Raw genomic sequence first — 23,672 nt, forward strand, 5'->3', positions numbered from 1 at the left:
TTCACAAATAATTAAGCAAGCAAATAAGATTACTGGACACAAACAGCAGCCACTTCAGGGAAAAAACGATCATCCTCATCCCCTTCATTCTACTTTTGAATAGGTCCCATCTGAACGTAGACTAAAAATTCCTTTGGCCAGAAGAAATGTGTATTAAAAATGATTTGTCTCAATGGCTGTGATTATCTTAAATCGCACAGTTTTCGAAAGCAGTTTTTAATTGTTTAATTTAGTAGATTTTGTATTTGTGCTGTGTGGTGTGATTTTATGTAGTAATGTGGACTAAAACAGTCACCAGTGTCAAAGATAAATCTCCGCTCTGTGACAAACAATGGACAATAAAGTGGAATCATATCCAATAACTGTTTTCCATGTGAATATAGTAAAGTGTAATTTATTCCTGTGATCAAAGCTGAATTTATCATCATTACTCCAGTCTTCAGTGTCACATGATCCTTCACTAATCATTTTTATAAGAATAAAATCATTTCTTTCATAAATATATATTTTTTAATGATAGTGTGTTAGAGCTGTTGGCTCGCAGATGACCAGGTTTGAGTTTGATCATACTGTTTGAGTAAAGGTAAAAAATGTTATAAAAAAGCCCCAAAATAAAATTAAACATGTACAAAACATTCTGTGTGTGTGTCTGAAGATGGTGTGTATTCAGAAACACATAAAATAATGCTTTGTACTATAAAAAGTGCAAAGTATTCATAAATAAACAGTCCTAATTTGCAGAAGCAAACTGCTGATTTGATCCACTGTAGACGGTGCCGTTCAGAGATAACTCTGTTATTTACGTGAGTTTGGAAAAGTGTGTTCACACCAACCAAAGGAACCGAACTCATCGGATCATATTTTTAGCTTTAATCATCTGATCCTGCTGTTTCACACCACCCTCCGTTCAGTCTAAATCACACACATCAGATGCTCGTGTTAAAAAACATCAGGTGTGTGATGGCATTAATGACACAACGGCAAACGTGAATCTCTCACAGGAGTGTGTGTCTGACTCCTGGCAAAGACAATCGAGGACGGACGTTTGTCTCTCTGACCGATTCTGATGAGATGAGGACTGGTGACACACACACACACACACACACACACACACACACACACACACACACACACACACACACACACACACACACACACACACACACACACACACACACACACACACACACACACACATACACGCTTGTTTGCTGTAACCACATTCATGCGGCAGTTAAATATGGTGTCACTCTTCTACTGAATGTTTAATCTCGTTCTGTTCACACAGAGTTATTAATGAGAATGACAGCCAGATTCTCCTGAAGTTACTCCTGAAAAACAATCAAATGAAACCTTTAAAGCTCGTCTCGGGTCAGTCATTCCTCTGAGCTCAACCAAACGTGTTAGCATTGAGGTTTTTTGTTGATGTCAATGAGATGCGGATTGCATCTCGGCTCAAAAGTTTTGTGTGTGTGTGTGTGTGTGTGTGTGTGTGAGCCTGTTTATGTGGTTTATGAGGACACAAATTTGTATAACTACATGGGTATTACACTGGTATTACACTATAAATGTGGTTTATGAGGACATATCAAATGTCCCCATAATTCAAATGGCCTTAAAAACATACTAAATGATGTTTTTTTGAGAAAGTAAAAATGCAGAATGTTTCCTGTGATGGGTAGGTTTAGGGGCTGTGTGTGTGTGTGTGTGTGTGTGTGTGTGTGTGTGTGTGTGTGTGTGTGTGTGTGTGTGTGTGTGTGTGTGTGTGTGTGTGTGTGTGTGTGTGTGTGTGTGTGTGTGTGTGTGTGAGAGAGAGAGAGTGTGTGAGAGAGAGAGACAGAGAGAGACAGAGAGAGAGAGAGCGAGAGCGAGAGACAGAGTCACTCACTCAAACACAAACACACTCAAACACAAACACGCATGCACACACACACTTAAACGCTCTCTCACACACACTCAAAAACACACACACACTTAAATATAAACACACTCAAACACTCACTCAAATATACACACTTAGACACTCACACCTACATTAATATACACGCACTCAAACACTCATACTCAAATACACACACTCAAACACTCACTCACACTCAAATACACACACCCAACACACACACACACACACACACACACACACACACACACACACACACACACACACACACACACACACACACACACACACACACACACACACACACACACACACACACACACACACACACACACACACACACACACACACACGCCTGTCAGTTTGATGAAAGTTCCCGAGCGTTCGTGTTGATCCCGATCCTCCATCACTCTGAGATATGGACGGAGCCGGACAGCTTCAGCTTTGGGACACTATGAGCGTGTGTGTTTGGCTAAATGTTTTGGTTCACGTGTGTTTGCCCCCCCCCCCCCCCCCCCCCCGCCACCTCCTCTCACTCCCTCATGTCTCACCGCAGACCTTCAGTCTCTCAGGGCAGGGGCTTCGCGTTGCTCTTCAGCTCCCCACGTCATTCATCTGCCGGGATTTTTCAGTCTCAGCTGGTTTATTAGTTCCTTCTCTCACTTTTTCAAGCTAAACGAGTCTTGTTTCTACAAGATGAAGCTAAACCGCACTGGTTAGTGAGTAGAAACAACTCAATATTTACCTCTAGCTTCTTTAAATCTAGTGTCTCGTTAATTGTATTTAATGTGCACTTGTCGTACACTTCAAATCTTAAAAATACATTTATAAAACTATACTTGCAGACGGGGCCGTCACTGCTGGGGTGAAAGGTAAGGAGAATTGAGGGGCCCCCAGCGCCCAGGGGCCTCACTAAATCCAGGAGTTACCATATATATTCCCATACTCATATGAAACATTGTAATATATACATTTGTATGCCTGAGAGTTAAATAAAAACCACAAAAACATGCAATTTAGTTACAGTTCCACTCTCTCCCCTCCCTAAAAATGTTTAGTCCGATGGTTATTCGGCTATTTCAGCAGAGACCCACAACAAATCGCAGCCGCCCCGAGCTCGTGTACAGAACCAATCAGAGTTGAAGCTGCTCTGAGAAACGTTACAGTGGAAGTGAGATTGATTGAGAATGTTGGGGGAAAAATCTGGGTACAAATCCAGAAGAACTGTTTAATCAGTCTGTCAAAAGCCCATAAAAGTGCATCTATCCATCATAAAAGTGCATCTATCCATCATAAAAGTGCATCCATCCATAACGAGCCACTTCGCTTTAGAATGCCTTTATTAACCCCTTGGACCCGTGTGGAGCAGTTATTTAATGGATAGATGCACTTTTATGATGGACAGATGTACTTTTATGATGGATAGATGCACTTTTATGGTCTTCATAAATGAGGCAACAATTCACTGCCATTATAAAGCTATGGCTGGATTAGCCAGGACATTTTTTAAATAACTCTTTTAACTTAAATAACTATTTCCATTCGCTGGAATCGTACACCTAATAAGAGCCGCCGTCGCCGCGAGTCCTCATCTTTTTGCGCCATTATGTAGTTAAGTTTGTTGGTTTGTATAACATTCAGAAAAATAGATATCCGTCTCACAGGGATTACCGACTCGCCGGCTGCTAATGTGATGTTTTTAACAATACTGAAGGGCACATTTATTAACTTTATTTAATAAAACTGCACATTATCTTCATCAAAACAGAATACAGAGAAACTTTCACATTTGACTGGATTCCTTTTAATTTCTGAATATTTTTCTCAGATGTTAGACATCCGACTGACTGGAAATTGTATAGGCCTATTAATATTGCAGTTAGGCCTACTTTTTAACGTTTATTTTATAATTGTACTAATTTCATGTCTTTTTTATTTTTTAATTTCTGCATAATTGCTGGATTTTAAACATAAGTTATGAATCATGTAATGCCATTGTTTGATATAATATTTATATACAACTTTGCATATAGAAAAAAGTAAAAGCAATAACTTTTATTTGCATTCATTTTTGGTTTTTTATTTGGTAAGAAATATTATATTGTATTATATTTATTACTTTTGTCTATTTAAAGCAAAGTACTTGATTATAATAATTGCTTTTATATTATATTATATTACTTTACATGTACTTCAGTATGTATCAAATAATATTTAGTCCTAGGTAATATAATATAATATAATATAATATAATATAATATAATATAATATAATATAATATAATATAATATAATATAATATAATATAATATAATAAGCAATTATTATAATCAAGTATACATGTGCTTTAGTATGTATCAAAAACACACAAATTATAAATATAATATAATAAGCTATTATTATAATCAAGTGTTTTACATGTGCTTTAAAACACAAAAGTTAAAAAATATAATAATACAATATAATATAATATACACAATTATTATAATCAAGTACTTTACATGTTCTTCAGTATGTATCAAAGAACACTAAAGTACTTGATTACAATACATTTTTTTATTATATTATATTTAATATTATATTATATTGCTTTTTTATAACTTATGTGTATATGTACACATTTTGAATGTACTAATTTGTAAGTTCATTATAAGTGTGTGATTACAAATATATTCAAATACACAGCATATAAAACAGATAAGACTTAAAGTCTTAAAGTATCTCATTCAGCATTAAATAAAGATAATACAAGTAATTATGAAATTACATATAAATATACAGGTAAGTGAAGCATTCTTAAAGTCAAATAACTGTATTTAATCTAAATTTAAACTAAAATAGATTTAATTGTAACTAACATGCATTTATGTGTGTGCAAGTATTCTGTTCACACTGAAGGATATTATTTTAAAGTATATTTTCTCTCTTTTTAAAAGCATTTTAACGTGTACATTTCAAAAGGGTGTTCTTCTGAGCATATTTATCTATTAGGTTTTATGAATCTTGTGTGGACATTTGGTCACATAAAATGTATGCAAAACACACACACACACACACACACACACACACACACACACACACACACACACACACACACACACACACACACACACACACACACACACACACACACACACACACACACACACACACACACACACACACACACACACTACAGTCTGTGTGTGTGAGGTGTGGTTAGTAGCCTGCAGTGATGATTCCAACTAGTAATCAGATCACAGTTGTATTGTGTCATACAGGGAGACATGATTATTGTATCATTCATACAGTAATGAGTCAACCGACAGGAGTGTCATGTTCAGAAAGAGGAAACACCCTTTCCACCTTCATCCACCCAAACGGCCGAGACGGGGAGGCTGTTCAATCACGATCGGTCTGAGCGACGCACGCGTGCACGCACACACACACACACACACACACACACACACACACACACACACACACACACTCTCTCTCTCTAGGTCATGAGGTCACTGATGCAATAATCATGAGGGCTTCATACTAATAACTGGAGACAAACACTGCAAAAAAAATTCTTCATCAAACTAAAAAAATTTGCCTGAAAAGCTAAGTTTTGTTTTTGAATCATTATTGCTTATTTTTGTACATTTATCTCTTTTTTTATTTAAGTTTAATATTTAGCACAAAAAATAAGCAACTTGACATAAATATATTTAAATCTGGTTAAAAAAAGAAAAGAAAAGAAGGCACATACATTAACCAAAAGTCAACTACAAATTGGGAACGGATCGATTCAGGGTCAAGTGTAGAAAATATGATTTTAAGGTCCTTATTTATAGGGTTTGAGATTAAAGTGTCTGCTAAATACATATATGTGAATATCAAAGTCAATTATAGTGTTCAGAGGTTTTGGGTCAGTTAAACATTTTTTTTATTTTTTTTTATTTTTTACTTTTATTCAGCAAGGATGCATTAAATGAATTAAAAGTGACAGTGAAGACATTTATCATGATATCAAAGATTCTATTTCAAAATAAAGATTTTTAAGAACTTTTTGAACAATAGAAATGCATCAGGGTTTCATTCATCCTTTTAGTCGGGCTTCTTACACAATATAATTTCGCTTTAAGAATGTTTATGAATTGGAAAATACATCAAAAATGCTAGTGATGAAAATGAGCAGGTGTAAATGTGGCGAAGTGGAGCGGACACATTAGGCTCTGTTCCAAACCCCAGTGAGCTGCCTACATAGACGGCACTTTTAAGACGCGTTCCGCATGTGACGGACGGTCTAAAACACACTTCTGTCTCGTTTCAGTGAACTCTAAAGCCGCATGACAGGCAGTCTTCATCACTACACTGTAAAAAATGTTGGTTGTTTTTTGTTGGTTTAACTTAAAAAAGTAAGTAACCTGGTTGCCTTAAAATTTTGCGTTTAATTAAATTAAAAATTTAAGTTGATAAGATGAAGGAAATTTGTTTAATAAATAGAAGATCAAAATATTATTGTATCTGAACCACATAAAAAATGTGACAAATCATGAAAATAGCACTATTTGGCATGTTACACTGCGTCATCACAAATAAAACACACACAATTACCCAATATGCTCACAAAATCTTTTAATGATATTTTAATAAAGGTTGTCGAATCTCAAAAAATGTTCATTGTATTAACTCAAAATTTTAATTTCAATGAACTCAAAATTTTAAGGCAAACAGGTTACTTTTTAAAAAAATATTTTTTTACAGTGTAAAGCAATTCCCTAATGTTCTGAAATGGTTCTCTCAATGTTATGAACAAACGTTCTTTCAGTAACTCGGTCAAAGTTATCCAGTCTTTAATAACAGAGAACATTATTTATACATCGTTTACGTTCAACTTCTTTTTCTTTTTTTAGTTACAACTTGTTTTGGAATGTTCAGAGAACATTCAAAAGTAACACTCCCATGATGTTTGCAAAATGGAATGTTCCCTTAAAAAATGTAACATTCCGTTTTTATAAGATTTGAAGTTTTGAACCTTCAGGAATAACGTGTTTAGAACATCTTTGTTAGCTGGGATGCACATGTAAAAAATTATATGTTCAATAAGTTATGACAACATATGTTTTTACATTGTTTTAACTCATCAAACTCCTCACCCTAATGTCGTTCCACACCCATAAGACCTCCGTTCATCTTCACACACAGTTTAAGATTTTATATTTAGTCCGAGAGCGTATGTAAGTGTGTGCACACTATACTGTTCATGTCCAGAAAGGGAATAAAAACATCATCACAGTAGTCCATATGAGACATCAGTGGGTTAATTAGAGTCTCTTGAAGCATCCAAAATACATTTGGGTCCAAAAATAACAAAAACTACGACTTTATTCAGCATTGTCTTCTCTTCCGCGTTCCTCCAAAAAGATTAAAATGGTTAATGAATCAGTGAATCGTTCAATGATTCGGGTCGCCAATGTCATGTGATTTCAGCAGCTTGGATCGCATCAAACCGCCAAACTGCTGAAATCACATGACATTGGAATCTTTTTTGAGTTTTTGATATTTTTGAACAAAAATGTATTTTGGATGCTTCAAGAGACTCTAATTAACCCACTGATGTCTCATATGGACTACTGTGATGATGTTTTTATTCCCTTTCTGGACATGGACAGTATAGTGTGCATACACTTGCATACGCTCTCGGACTAAATATAAAATATCTTAAACTGTGTGTGAAGATGAACGGAGGTCTTACGGGTGTGGAACGACATTAGGGTGAGGAGTTAATGACATCAATTTCATTTTTGGGTGAACTAACCCTTTAAGAAATGTTAAACATTTTTTAATAAGTTATACAAGATGTAACTCATTTTTTAAAGTCAGTTTAACAACATTTAAGTTGAAATAACTTAAACATCCAAATTGATTGTACTGCAAAAGTTCAAAATTTGCCTTTTTTTAAAGTGTGGTGGTCGAGTGTTACAGACATGTAGATTGTAAATCATTCATAATTAAGAAGTAAAGATGTGTGTGTGTGTGTATATGGTCTGGCATCCCTGGCTTCAGCGGCACAGCAGAGTGTGTGAGTGGCTCCGTTTAAAGCAGATGCAGAGAAATGAGCTTCAGTCGGAAACAAAAGCCTGCTTCGTCAGTTCACACAAATCAACTCGTTTTCGAAAAGAAACAGAGCTTGAGCGAGCAAACAGAGAGCGGGCAGACGAGAGGGACACGCTCCGACTGGAAACGCACAGAGGAAATGTTGTGTTAGTTGATGCAGCCAATTAATTATATTGCAAGCCATTTAGAAATCTATAAAAGAAGCATAAAGGGGTTGAGGCTGTTTGAGAAAGTGTAAGTATGGTATTAAAAAATGCAATACGTGTGTTTCAACCGCTCTGGGCGTTGTTACGTTGGAGTCTGTTTTAAAAGGGAAGAGCTGTGTCTTAAAAAGGAGAAACGTGTAAATTATGCATTTCATTTTCAAGCCTCTCTTTTCTTCTCGCTCTTGCTTTTGTTTTGGAGGGAGTGAAGAATGATGGCTGCACATGAAAAGGCGTTTTGTTCTGTGCTTTACTCCAGCCTGAGGGGGCGCTATCGAGGTGTGTGTGTGTGTGTGTGTGATTGGGATAGTTCAAATACAGGTTGAGCCTCCTTCTCATTAATGTACATCATGGAGATTTAAATGGTATGAAAATTTCATATCACGGTTATATTGACTTTTCAATATATTCAATATGGTCAATTGTCTTCCGTTACACCATACAGGACGCGTGAGAATATGTAAATAAATAAATATGATGAAAAGAGGTTTAAAGAGCGTTACGGGAAGGTTAGGAGAACGTTCTGCAAACCTAAAAACAAATGTCAAATTTCCATAACAAAGACTGTCCTGACTGACCAAAAACAAACGTTACAAATGTTTTAGGAACGTTCCCAGAACATTAGTTTTGTGTTCGCAGAACGTTCTGGCAACCAGAAATTGTTCAGAAATTACACACACAGAAATCGATGCCAACAAAACAACAAATAAACTTAACTTGTTTTGTTTGCATAAACATTAGAATAGAAACACTAAGAAAAATGGATAGATTTTAAACCAAAAATATTGGTTGCCTGACATTCAATATAATAATTTTATTGACTAACATGTACTATATGTTCAAACAAAGTTTTATAAAATGATAATCAGCCTTTAAATCATTCTTAATAAAAAGTATGAGTTCTGCATATGCTACCTTATTATCCAAAGAAGAATGCACATTAGCTTATTTTCCATAATTTACAACATAATTTTGATTGGATTGTCTGACCAAAAACAGCAGACAGGCTGAATGAAAGTGTAAGTCCATTCACTGTCAGTAGGTGGCGCTTATGGAATGATTATAGTGGAAATAAAAGCCGTTTCCCTGGTAACCACTGTAAACAAAGCAGCAGTAATTATATGGCGGGAGATGAAAAGCAAACGCCATCCATACTTTTCTGAAAACACAGTCGGTTCCATGCTTATACATTCATCGGATTCATTCATACATACATTGTTATATATCATTTTTTACGCACTTTTCACACAAAACAAAACCCATGCAAGATACACTAGCAATCCACACTTTTTCATTTAAAAGAAATTAATACTTTTATTCAGCAAGGATGCATTGAAATGATCAAGAGAGACATTAAAGATGTTTGTTAAGTTACAAACGTTTACTGTTTTGCATAAATTCTGTTCTTTTGAACTTTCTATTCATTAAAAAATCCAGAAACAAATGTGCCAATATATTGGTAGTGACAATATATATATATATTTTTTTTATTTTTTTTTATTCCATTTTCTTTTTCCCCAAATTCCGTTAGATTTTTTCCCAAATTCCATTTTAATTTTTTTAAATTCCATTTTATTTTCCCCCCAAATTCTGTTTTATTTTTCCTCAAATTCCATTAGTTTTTTCCCCCAAATTTTGTTTATTTTATCCAAATTCCCGTTGATTTTCCCCCAAATTTCATTAGATTTCCCCCGCAAATTCAGATTTATTTTCCCCTAATTCTGTTGAATTATTTCCCAAATTACGCTCGATTTCCCCCCCACAAATTTCCTTTTTTTGTTTTTCCCAAATTCAGTTTTATTTTTTCCCCCAAAATCTGGTTTATTTTTCCCCCAAATTATGTTAGATATTTTCCCCTCCAAATTCCCTTGTATTCTTTCAAAAATTACGTTTTATTTTTTTCCGAAAATCTATTTTATTTTTTCCCAAATTACGTTAGATCCCTCCCCCAAATCCATTAAATTTTTTCACAAATTCCATTTTATTTTCCCCAAAAATTTGTTTTATTTTTTCCCAAATTACGTTTTACTTTTTCCCAAATTATTTTAGATTCCCCCCCAAATTTCCTTTTAGTTTTTCCCAAATTCCGTTGTATTTTTTTCCCAAATTCCGTTTTATTTTCCCCCAAATTCTGTTCGATTTTTTTCCCAAATTCAATTTTCCCCTCTAAAATTCCATTTTATTTTATTCAAAATTGCATATAATGTGAACATCACCAACATACAGTGAATCAAGAGTTATCCAGTAATAGTGCCAGGATATTGTTGTGTGTGTGTGTGTGTGTGTGTGTGTGTGTGTGTGTGTGTGTGTGTGTGTGTGTGTGTGTGTGTGTGTGTGTGTGTGTGTGTGTGTGTGTGTGTTTTCAGAACGAATCGGTTCACTGTATCTGTCTTTTATAAATCTGATAAACTAAAGACTCTTGTGAGATATGAAGGATCAACACTACTCTACAGATACTCAAGATTAACACGACTGACAGAAAATGTGTGTGTTGATCCCTTTAAATACACTCACATCCCATAAAGACGGCTCTATTGAGCGGATGAATGGTGATGGCGTGATGTTGCACGTGCAGGAATAAAGCGCGCTGATGTCTGAAGCAGTAAATGCCGTTACCTGCACTGAGTTGAGTCTGCAGTATCCGTTCAGAGGGAATCGGATGACGTGGGTCGGATCCTGGTTCCAGCCAGCATTGACCGAATTACACATGACGTCTCCGGTCTCGGGGAAGATCTCCTCGATGAGGACCTTTTCTCCGCTGAGGGCGATCCGCTCGCCGAGGTCAGGGGTCACGCGGACCACCAGGCAGTCGCAGGGCTGAGCCAGACGCCTCTGCTCCCGCTCCTGCTTCCACCGCTCCAGCTCCTTGATCATCGGAGCCAGCTGGTAATAACGCGCCTCCTCGTACAGGAGATTAAAGTCCTGAACACACACACACACACACACACACACACACACACACACACACACACACACACACACACACACACACACACACACACACACACACACACACACACACACACACACACACACAGACGCATGAGGAACATCAACATATACTCTAAACCTCCACACTGTAAAAAATAAAAACGGAAAATGTACTGGTAATTTTCTGCCAGTACATTATCCAGTAATTTTACGGAAATTTCTGTTAACTCTTAAAACACAAACAAATGCAATGTGTAATTCAAAATACAGGTAAAAACAACAGAAAAAACTGTGTAGACTAACATGCAGCATATACACTCTCAGAAAAAAAAGGTACAGTGCTGTCACTGGGGCAGTACCCTAAGGTACAAAAGTGAAAAAGTACAATTTTGTACCTTACTAAACCCTAAATGGTACATATCAGTACTTTAAGAGTGTGTGTTAGTGCCATAAAGGTTCATATCAGTACTTTAAGAGTGTGTGTTAGTGCCATAAAGGTACATATCAGTACTTTAAGAGTGTGTGTTAGTGCCATAAAGGTTCATATCAGTACTTTAAGAGTGTGTGTTAGTGCCATAAAGGTACATATCAGTACTTTAAGAGTGTGTGTTAGTGCCATAAAGGTACATATCAGTACTTTAAGAGTGTGTTAGTACCTTAAAGGTACATATCAGTACTTTAAGAGTGTGTTAGTACCTTAAAGGTACATATCAGTACTTTAAGAGTGTGTATTAGTGCCATAAAGGTACATATCAGTACTTTAAGAGTGTGTGTTAGTGCCATAAAGGTACATATCAGTACTTTAAGAGTGTGTTAGTACCTTAAAGGTACATATCAGTACTTTAAGAGTGTGTTAGTACCTTAAAGGTACATATCAGTACTTTAAGAGTGTGTATTAGTGCCATAAAGGTACATATCAGTACTTTAAGAGTGTGTGTTAGTACCTTAAAGGTACATATCAGTACTTTAAGAGTGTGTGTTAGTACCTTAAAGGTACATATCAGTACTTTAAGAGTGTGTATTAGTGCCATAAAGGTACATATCAGTACTTTAAGAGTGTGTGTTAGTGCCATAAAGGTACATATCAGTACTTTAAGAGTGTGTATTAGTGCCATAAAGGTACATATCAGTACTTTAAGAGTGTGTATTAGTACCTTAAAGGTACATATCAGTACTTTAAGAGTGTGTATTAGTGCCATAAAGGTACATATCAGTACTTTAAGAGTGTGTATTAGTACCTTAAAGGTACATATCAGTACTTTAAGAGTGTGTATTAGTGCCATAAAGGTACATATCAGTACTTTAAGAGTGTGTATTAGTGCCATAAAGGTACATATCAGTACTTTAAGAGTGTGTATTAGTGCCATAAAGGTACATATCAGTACTTTAAGAGTGTGTATTAGTGCCATAAAGGTACATATCAGTACTTTTAGAGTGTGTATTAGTACCTTAAAGGTACATATCAGTACTTTAAGAGTGTGTGTTAGTACCTTAAAGGTACATATCAGTACTTTAAGAGTGTGTGTTAGTACCTTAAAGGTACATATCAGTACTTTAAGAGTGTGTGTTAGTACCTTAAAGGTACATATCAGTACTTTAAGAGTGTGTGTTAGTACCTTAAAGGTACATATCAGTACTTTAAGAGTGTGTATTAGTGCCATAAAGGTACATATCAGTACTTTAAGAGTGTGTATTAGTACCTTAAAGGTACATATCAGTACTTTAAGAGTGTGTGTTAGTACCTTAAAGGTACATATCAGTACTTTTAGAGTGTGTATTAGTGCCGTAAAGGTACATATCAGTACTTTAAGAGTGTGTATTAGTACCTTAAAGGTACATATCAGTACTTTAAAAGTGTGTATTAGTACCTGAAAGGTACATATCAGTACTTTAAGAGTGTGTGTTAGTACCTTAAAGGTACATATCAGTACTTTAAGAGTGTGTATTAGTGCCATAAAGGTACATATCAGTACTTTAAGAGTGTGTATTAGTGCCATAAAGGTACATATCAGTACTTTAAGAGTGTGTATTAGTGCCATAAAGGTACATATCAGTACTTTAAGAGTGTGTATTAGTACCATAAAGGTACATATCAGTACTTTAAGAGTGTGTATTAGTGCCATAAAGGTACATATCAGTACTTTAAGAGTGTGTGTTAGTGCCATTAAGGTACATATCAATACTTTAAGAGTGTGTATTATCACAGTTTACTCGCTATAGTTTAGAAAATGCTAATAAAATATGACAAGAACTCAAGAGTTAAACGTTCAGAACAAATTCATCTTGATAATGTCAGATCACTGACATAAGGGATTAATTGATCGTATTCAACCAATCAGCTGTTAGATTAGATAACACCAGATTAGCTCAACCAATGACCAAGCAATGCTTCACTTAGTTCAGTCTGTGGGTCAAAGGTCACATTAGCAATTAAAGAGAAAACACTTCAGCGAAACACGCTCAGCTCAAAGTGTCTGGACCATTCTGGTCCCAAAGGTTTATCAGTTTCACCGTTAGTCACTGTATGAAGAATCACTGGGTATAATATGTCACAATTTACTTTATTTTGCTCTCTTCACTTACAGAAATGATCTACAGTGTCCTAAAAAGTATATTTGGTGTATATTTTTGGTTTGACTGTATATCCTTATTATATATATATATATATATATATATATATATATATATATATATATATATATATATATATATATATATATATATATATATATATATATATATATATATATAATGTGTCATGTGACACTGAAGACTGGAGTAATGATGCTGAAAATCAAGCTTTAATCACAGGAATAAACTACACTTTAAGAATAAAGAAAAGTTTTACACATAAAGAAAAGTTGGTTGTTTTTTTATTAGAAAATTATATTTTACTATTTTTACTGTAATGTTGATCGAATAAATGCAGCTTTGGTGAGCAGATGAGACTTTTAGAGAAACTTTTGAATGGTAGTGTTGATTCATAAAAGAGGGAAATTCATACGATCTCCAACAGGTCCAAACATAAGACATGAAAAATAAAGAAGGGAAATCCATGCATTACTTATGAATAACTATACAAATTGCATTTATTACAAACAGTTCAGGCCACATCTGTAGAATTAACAAAATGCTGTCAAATCCTAGATTAAAAATACAAAATAATTAATCTTAAAGATTATTATATCTTTAGGAATAATCTTAAAAGAACGATAAATACATACATCTACGCTGTCTAAATAAAAGTACAATATTCAAGATTATTATTTAGAAAGGTAATACTGCAAACGCCACTACACTTTTAAGAGGAAATATATAAGAAGTGATAATTGTGGTCTAAATCCAGAGATAATGTTGTCTTTTCAATGGATTTTTATGCTTTCTGAATATGTCACAAATTGAGCAAAGGTGATGAATTACTGCAAATGCCACTTATAAAAAACAAATAAGTGCATAAATAAAAGCCAATAAGTGAATGAATCTTTAAAAGCAGTGTGGTTGGGGGTGCAGGGTGGCATGTTTTGCTCAGAGGGGTATCAGCGGGGCCCGCGGGGCCACAGTCAAGACGTTTGGCAGGATCTCATGTGCTCGTTGGAGCCCGTCAGTGATGGACCTCGAGGCTTCGGAGCTTCTTTATCCAGGCAGACAACAGCAGACTGCCAAACTCTCTCTCTCTCTCTCTCTCTCTCTCTCTCTCTCTCTCTCTCTCTCTCTCTCTCTCTCTCTCTCTCTCTCTCTCTCTCTCTCTCTCTCTCTCTCTCTTCCTCACGGGGATCTTGCCAGGGGTTTTTTGCCCCTTTAAATTTTTCCTTAATTTCCCACAAGTCCAGATGGTACTATTCTTCCTCAGCCCTCCATCACGACAGGAGCTGAGGTGTGGAAATAATTCGAGTTCATCCGAGGATATGGTTTTGTGTGCAACGTCTGCAGAGTAATCTACATAAAGATTGATATAAACAGTCATGAACTGCACACAGGCTGAATGGTAACTAAACTACAGGAGTAATCGCATGCGTGGTTTCTCTGCAGAAAACAAACCGAGAAGAATCAACCGTATCGCTTCAAAATGTAGACAACATTATCGTGCAGGTATATATAAAGCTGGATATATAACTTTTATATATAATTATATATTTTAGATCTTCTGCTAAATGCAGATAAGACAAAGATTTTAAGATATTATAAACATTAACATCATTATTTTCAGTAAAACCCACTATACACATAAATTGTGACTATTATAAAACATTGCAATAAGTTTCATATGGCACATTTCAGCATTAATCTATACAGAAAATGTTCAAAATGCATGCAATCCATTGCAATATTCACTTTAAAAAATAACTTTAGATTGTTCAAAACATTATAAGAGGACAAGCGGCAAATGTAAAGTATATGTAACTTTGGTCAGGACATGTCTCTAACCCTCATATGTGGAAAGTTAATTTTGACTATTATTAAATAAACATGGCAATACATTTTACATGGCACATTTCATCATTAACTTAAATAGAAAATATGCTCGAGTTGCATGCAATCTATTGCAATATAAGCTTTAAAAAATAACTTTAGATTGTTCGAAAAACACTGAAAGTGGACATTATAAGGGATAAATGACTTTGGAAAGCATGCTTTTTCTTTTTAGGGCTTAGAACGATCTGCACCTCTGAATACTTTTAAATGTCACAAAGTCTAGTAAGTGCTCTTCTTGATTTTATCTTCATTAATGGTTTTGTGTGAGTATTGTTTGTTTGGTTATTTCTGTGCCGTGTTGATCAATGGGATCTCCTGATTAAATAAAGGATTAATAAAATAACTCTAACTGGTCAAACCATGTCTCTAACCTCCATATATGGATGGTTATTTATTATAAGTTTAAAAAAATAATTTTTCACTGTATGAGTCTTTTTAAGTGGACATTATAAGGATAAAACGTATATGAAACTATATATAAGTTTGGCTGGGACACGTCTCTGACCTCCATACAAGAATAGTTAGGCTGCTCTTTTCTTTTCTCCCATGTCTTTTTTCTTTTCTTTTGCCCTTCACAGTGCAGATGACAGAACGCATGCGGCGCACCAGCGCTGGAGGGAACGAGGGAACGGTAAGGTATTAAAAGAAGCTCTCTCTGTTTTCAACAGGACTCGTTTTCTAGCGCTCTTCTTACAGTCCGACACGATGAAGAGGCTGATACAAGAGAGGTGAAGAAAGAAACAGAGAGCAGATAGAAAGACGGACATTTGTCTACCCCGAATTCCCATGTTCAGGCGATCCGACAGGCCTGTTGTGATCCAAAATAATGATCTTACTCTGTTGCCCATCGGCAAGACAACATCTCACAGACAGAGAGAGAGAGAGAGAGAGAGAGAGAGAGAGAGAGAGAGAGAGAGAGAGAGAGAGAGAGAGAGAGAGAGAGAGAGAGAGAGAGAGAGAGAAAGAGAGAGAGATATTCCCCCGTCTCCATCTAATACGTATAAGAGATGACCATTTCTCTTTGATTTTTGTCAAACACGTGCTGATGTAGAGGTCAGATCCTACGTGACACACACCATGGAATCAAAACTGACTCTTGCTCGTCGGATTTATTACGAGACTCAGTGCATGCTATGCGAAAAGCAAGAAATGTTTTATAATCGCTGCTAGTGGTCACAAACAAAAACCTGACCAGCAGCGGAATGCTTTTATTGACCCGAACAGATAATCTCTGGTACAAATGAAGCTTTTTTCTACTGATAGATGCAAGGCATATTCTGCTTTAGCTCCACGTTCACATTGATTTAGCGAAACGCTGGCCACCGCGGGCCGTGACAGTCACGATGCCTCACAGATAAGGACACGCGTTACCCCGCGGCCGCCATTTGCATTTCTGTCTGATTTCACACACATTGATCATCAGATCAAATGAGTCCAAACTGGGTTGTTTGTAAGACTCGAGAGAGAAAAACAAAGCGAATCCAGATCAAGATTAAAAGACGTGATGTGTTTACATCATACACAGATCAGGCATAGCATTACATTATATATTGTGTTGGACCCTCATTTGCTGCCAAAACAGTCCTGACCCATCGTACCCGTCTGTATTCTGACAGCTTTCTATCAGAACCAGCATTAACTTCTGGAGCAGTTTGAGCTCCAGTAGCTCGTCTGTTTGATCGGACCACACGGGCCAGCCTTCGCTCCCCACGTGCATCAATGAGCCTTGGCCGCCCATGACCCTGTGGCCGGTTCTCCACTGGTCCTTCCTTGGAGCACTTTTGATAGATACTGACCACTGCAGACCGGGAACAGCCCACAAGAGCTGCAGTTTTGGAGATGCTCTGACCCAGTCGTCTAGCCATCACAGTTTGGCCAAACTCGCTCAAATCCTTATGCTTGCCCATTTCTCCTGCTTCTAACACATCGACTCTGAGGACAAAATGTTCACTTGCTGCCTAATATATCCCACCCACTAACAGGAGCCGTGATGAAGAGATCATCAGTGTTATTCACTTCACCTGTCAGTGGTCATAATGTTATGCCTGATGAAATTAATTGAATAAATCAGCCGCGGAGATGTGGGAACAATATATGAATATATTATATTATATATGAAAAAAAATCTGATCATACAGGGAAAATACTGTGCAATGTGGCAATCACAGCCAATCAGAACATATTTTATGCTTAATATACAGTACCGGTCAAAAGTTTGGAAACGTTACTATTTTGAATGTTTTCAACATACATCAAGACTGCATTTAATACAGAAAAAACAGTAATATTGTGAAATATTATTACAATTTTAAATAATGTTTTTCTATTTTAATATACTTTAAAATGTAATTTATTCCTGTGATCAAAGCTGAATTTACCATCATTATTCCAGTATACAGTGTCACATGATCCTTCACCAATCATTCTAGGAATATTTTGTAACAATATACACTACTGTTCAAAAGTTTATTATTATACAAAACATTATTTTTCTTTCTTTTTTTGTTGTTGTTGAAAGAAATTATTATTTTATTCAGTAAGGGTGTTAAAAAGTGATAGTAAAGATTCAAATTTTGAATAAATGCTGTTCTTTTGAACTTTACATTTATCAATGAATCCTGAAAAACATATCTGTTGCCAACATTAATAATAAATCATCAAATTATAATGATTTCTGAAGGATCATGTGACACTGAAGAGTAATAATGCTGAAAATACATCTCTGCATCATATAAAATATATTTTAAAGTATATTTTATTCTGTATCTTTGATCAAATAAATGCAGGCTTGATGAGCAGAAGAGACTTCCTATATATTAAAAATAGCTTTCAAACTTTTGACCGGTACTGTACGTCTATTTTGGACCAATAATAATCTCACTATGGGTGGGGCTACCAAACAGAACAGGAATAAAAACCAAGCAAGGAAAAATATTTCCTGATCATTTGTCGTGATTGCAGGCGGACAAAACAAAACCTCAGAATTACATGAACGAGCTGTTATTAGTCTTTTTTTAGGATTGCAAGTGTGTGAACACGTGCACGCACGCACACACACACACACACACACACACACACACACACACACACACACACACACACACACACACACACACACACACACACACACACACACACACACACACACACACACACACACACACACACGTTGGTCTATGTGGTTTACAGGGACTCTCCATAGGCGTAATGGTTTTTATATCCCCTTACACTGCCCCTGCCCCTAAACCTACCCATCACAGGAAACATTCTGCATTTTTACTTTCTCAAAAAAACATCATTTTGTATGTTTTTAGGGCCATTTGAATTATGAGGACATTTGATATGTCCTCATAAACCACATTTATAGTGTAATACCAGTGTAATACCCATGTAGTTATACAAATTTGTGTCCTCATAAACCACATAAACAGGCTCACACACACACACACACACACACACACACACACACACACACACACACACACACACACACACACACACACACACGTCAAATTTTGTTCATCCTGAAATACATCAGGCTGCCATTTGCAATGCCACGGATTCTCAGTAATGCCACAAGGGGCGCTATAGCGGACATCAGCAACTGTCTTCTTCTACAGTCTTTTTACTCATTCATTCAATATGTGCAGTAGATAAACAAGGGCAATTTTAAAGGAAAGCAAACCACAATTAATATCAAATGGAGCAATTTGTATTGTAACCCAACATGCAATGTAATCGCCTCGACCTTCCATTCCATTGTGTTTTTTGATCAAAGTTTGCACCGCTGCAACTCAATTTGAGGCCAACAGGTAAGGGTTAAATCGATTCTAATTCTTTAAACATTTTTACTTTTCGTTCCTTAGCTTTTAATAAACTTTTTTTTTGTAACCTTAAGTTTAAAGGCCCTGTTAAGGTTCAGCCATATATAATGATTAAATTATTGAATATTTATTTTCTACACCAAGGTAGCTATATTAAATATCATCTATTAAAAATGATGAACTGGAAAGATATATTTTGCATAGATAGCATATACAATTTTAAAGCATATAGCTGAACGTCTTTGAAATTTCAGCCAGTAGCCTACATTTTTTTAAAGGGATACTTCGCCGCTTTTACATATTAAACTGTCCTCCTTTAACTAAAACGAGTGGATCCATCCCTCTCTCGTCTCAGTGTGTGCTTGGCTCGACCTTCCATTCCCAGTGTGATGAATGATTCAATAATTAATATGCATTTGACAACAATGCAGCATTTATGCATGCATACTAGGGTTGCCAACTTTCTGAAATAAAAATAAGGAACAGTGAACAGTGAATTATTGAATGTGACAGATGTATATTTACTGAGTAATTCGATATTTTGCAGTGGGGTCAGAATGACAATTTTCACAGTTGTGTAAAAATAGCTTTAGAAAGATGGCAGCATCATTATTTTCACACAGAGATTGGTAGATCTACTGGGTAAATTGGTTGACATTAGAAATCTTTGTTGGATTAAAAAATGGGAAAAAGCACTTGTGTTTTTTGATCAAAGTTTGCACGGCTGCAACTCAATCTGAGGACAACAGGTAAGGGTTAAACAACAGGTAAGGGTTAAACAACAGGTAAGGGTTAAACAACAGGTAAGGGTTAAACAACAGGTAAGGGTTAAACAACAGGTAAGGGTTAAAAAACAGGTAAGGGTTAAACAATAGGTAAGGGTTAAACCGATTCTAATTCTTTAAACATTTTTACTTTTGGTTCCTCAGCTTTTAAGGCCCAATGATTTCCAGAGATACAGGATCTCAATGTGGTTCCATGAGTAAACTGGTACATATTTTCAATGGTCTCACTAACAACAAATAATGCTAGAAATGTATCTTTTTTTCTGTCATCACAATTGAATATTTATATTTAAATGTGCCATCAATACTATCTTTCCTATATTTTGTATAAGTATTAAATATATCTCAATATCCTTCTATATTTTCATTCTTAATAAACTTTTTTTTTGTAACCTTAATTTTAAAGGCCCTGTATAGTTCAGCTATACATAATGTGGCTCCATGATTAAATTATTGAATATTTATTTTCTACACCAAGGTAGCTATATTAAATATCATCTATTAAAAATAATGAACTTGAAAGATTTCTTTTGTCTTTTTTTTTTTTGTCAGGAAGATACATAGATAGCATATACAATTTTAAAGCATATAACTGAACGTCTTTGAAATTTCAGCCAGTAGCCTACATTTTTTAAAGGGATACTTCACCGCTTTTTCATATTAATCTATATTATTCCCTTAACTAAAACAAGTTGACACACACCTCTCTCGTGTCAGTGTGCTCTTAATCTCTCTGACGCGCGGTGATGATCTGATAGCATTTAGCTTAGCCCACTAAGCCCAGTTCATTCACTATGGTACCAAACAGATCAAGTTAGAAGCCACCCAACACCTCCACGTTCCCCTATTTTGTATAAGTATAGGGAATAGGGAGGACTATGGCGATTATGTGTTGCGCTGTTACACCCCAAAATGCAGCAACGGTTTACCATAGTTGAAATAAAGCCAAAATAATCAAATTAAGACACACGGCTGAGAGGGAGTACGTCTATAAACAGTGCGCAGTAGTCCGAGTAGCAGTAAAGGAGGCCATCAACATGGCCGCCACGCCAAGTAATGACATCACGACGCCCAAGCCCAATTATACGGAACGGTTGTTTCACACACTGGGTGCTTTCCAATTCTTATTTGTGCATCCTCGTTTCCTTTCCTCGCATCCTTCCTTTCGCTCCTTAGCTCCACCCCTCCAGGATGTGAGGGAAGGACGCGAGGAAAAGATGCGGGGACGGAGGAATTGAATGAAGTGAAATGATATATCCTCGCTCCCTTTAACGTCACTTTAAAGCGGCGTCAGTCAATGATGACTCTGCAACGCTGGATTTAGTCGGGATTCTTGAACATTAGAGATAACGATTTAAAATGTGAGCTTCAGCCTCCACAAAATACCACATTTGCCCATATTTTAATTAATATTACCAGTTATTGTTAACAACGAATTCCAGTTAGTAACTGCTTTTTATTCATTGTATAGTATTAGTTTCTATTTGTTTCTCTATTTGTTTCGTTCATTTTCTTGTGCTTTGACATAATTCTGCAACTGTCAGTTGTTATTTGTCTTGTACATATAAACATAATAATAATAATGAATAAACTGTGGTATGATATGAAGAGGGGGGAGAGTTAATGTGTGCGTCTAGTCGATAAAACACTTCCGCAAAGGATCCACCTGTGTGTCCTCGCTCATGACTCCTGAGGAAGCTCCTCACTCCTCCATCCTCACGGTGCAGTTAGAGAATTGAGATCTCCTACAAGATGGCTGAGTTCCATCGGTTTCCGGGTCATAGGATGGAGGACGGAGGAGCGAGGAAACGAGGAGGGATATTGAGAAGCACCCACTATGTTTAATAGTAAGCAGTATGCAGTGTTTACTTGCAGTCTATTTTCCCAGAAGTACATGTTTCATTTAAATACCTTGAAGTCATCCGGCAGGAGCAGTTTGCAGGTTCGCAGGAAGCTCAGAATATAGCGGAATATCTCTCCGTCCCTGTCGATGAAGTAATGCTGCTTTAAACTGTCCAGAACGATCGGCTCGGTTCCGTTAAACAGCCTGCTGATCCTGAGAATTAACACACACACACACACACACAGTTAGTGGAGTGAGGCCAGCTTCCTTTAAATGCATGAAACAATTAGCATTTATTTTTCACAATTTTTATTTTATTTTTAGTGCCCAGCCAAAAAAGCATTAACGCTCAGTTCTGAAACAAGAGGCTTTAGGCGGATTTCAGTGGCTAAGAAAATCATTTCAAGTCCTTCTCTACTGTGAGATTAATACGGAGCTGGAAACCCTTCAATGTTTTATCATCTCAACAGTCACAAGCCAATTAAACAACTCCCACATAACATCATGATGTCAGAAAGCACGACGAGCCATTGAAACAAAGACGGTCATGAAAGCCTTATGTGTGTTAACGGGGTTTAATGATGGGGCTGTGTTAAAATCAGCATTAACTCCTGACTAGACTTTTGATTTTACTCTAATAAGCAACGACCAGTTTAAGATTGATCACTGGTCTGGGGAGTCTGCTCTGTATTTTCTACTGCACAAGAGACGTGATCAACGGGCATTATTCAAATGACTCTGTACACTCTAAAAAATGCTGGGTTAATAACAACCCTAGATGGGTTGAAAATGGACAAACCCAGAAATTGGGTGGTTTGAATGGGTCCGTTCACTGTGGGTTCAAACAATCCAATTTCTGGGTTTGTCCATTTTCAACCCAACTTGGGTTGTTTTAAACCCAGCATTTCTTAGAGTGTGTGCATTTGGATAGATCTTCAACCAATCAGACCACAAGAGGCCTGATCAACACACTGTAAAAAATATTTAGAAATAAAAGTTTTACCTGGTTGCCTTAAAATTTTGAGTTCATTGAAATTAAAATTTTGAGTTAATACAATGAACATTTTTTGAGATTCAACAACTTTTATTAAAAGATTATTAAAAGATTTTGTAAGCATATTGGGTAATTGTGTGTGTTTTATTCGTGATGACGCAGTGGAACATGCCAAATAGTGCTATTTTCATGATTTATTACATTTTTTATGTGGTTCAGATACAATAATATTTTGAGTTTCTATTTATTAAACAAATCTCGTCAACTTAAAATTTTAATTTCATTAAACTCAAAATTTTAAGGCAACCAGGTTACTTACTTTTTTAAGTTAAACCAACAAAAGCCAACACTTTTTTTTACAGTGCAGGCATCGACCCATCGCTTCTCTATCTGTCATCGCGTTAAACCTGCCAATAGCGCGCCAGGTGGATAAGCCAGTCTGTGATTGGTTCCCGCAAAAGTATAACAGAAGCAGTAGAAATGAATGAACAGGTTTCAAATCGCCAGCAGATCAGGCTGGGTTTACCCAGTCTACATTAACTCAGCAAACAGCAGAAAGGATTGTTTGTTTGAGGGATGCCGCTGAAAGTTTCCTGTGTGACAAACTGTGACGATCTGAAGAATTGTGAAAGT

The 23,672-nt window shown here is 36.2% G+C and overlaps 1 protein-coding gene across 3 annotated transcripts in view; it reads right to left on the reverse strand.

Annotated features, from left to right (window-relative positions):
* Nucleotides 1–23,672, reverse strand: part of LOC137043058 (BTB/POZ domain-containing protein kctd15) — a 56,890-nt gene that overhangs the window by 5,146 nt on the left and 28,072 nt on the right. For all 3 annotated transcript variants that reach the window (XM_067419124.1, XM_067419126.1, XM_067419125.1), the window contains exons 3-4: nucleotides 22,114–22,258; nucleotides 10,806–11,111 (exon numbers count right to left, since the gene is read on the reverse strand). In XM_067419124.1, the coding sequence (XP_067275225.1) occupies nucleotides 10,806–11,111; nucleotides 22,114–22,258 (451 nt within the window). The remainder of the gene's footprint in view (nucleotides 1–10,805; nucleotides 11,112–22,113; nucleotides 22,259–23,672) is intronic.

This window comes from Pseudorasbora parva, chromosome 16, assembly GCF_024679245.1.
Source record: "Pseudorasbora parva isolate DD20220531a chromosome 16, ASM2467924v1, whole genome shotgun sequence".
NCBI lineage: Eukaryota > Metazoa > Chordata > Actinopteri > Cypriniformes > Gobionidae > Pseudorasbora > Pseudorasbora parva.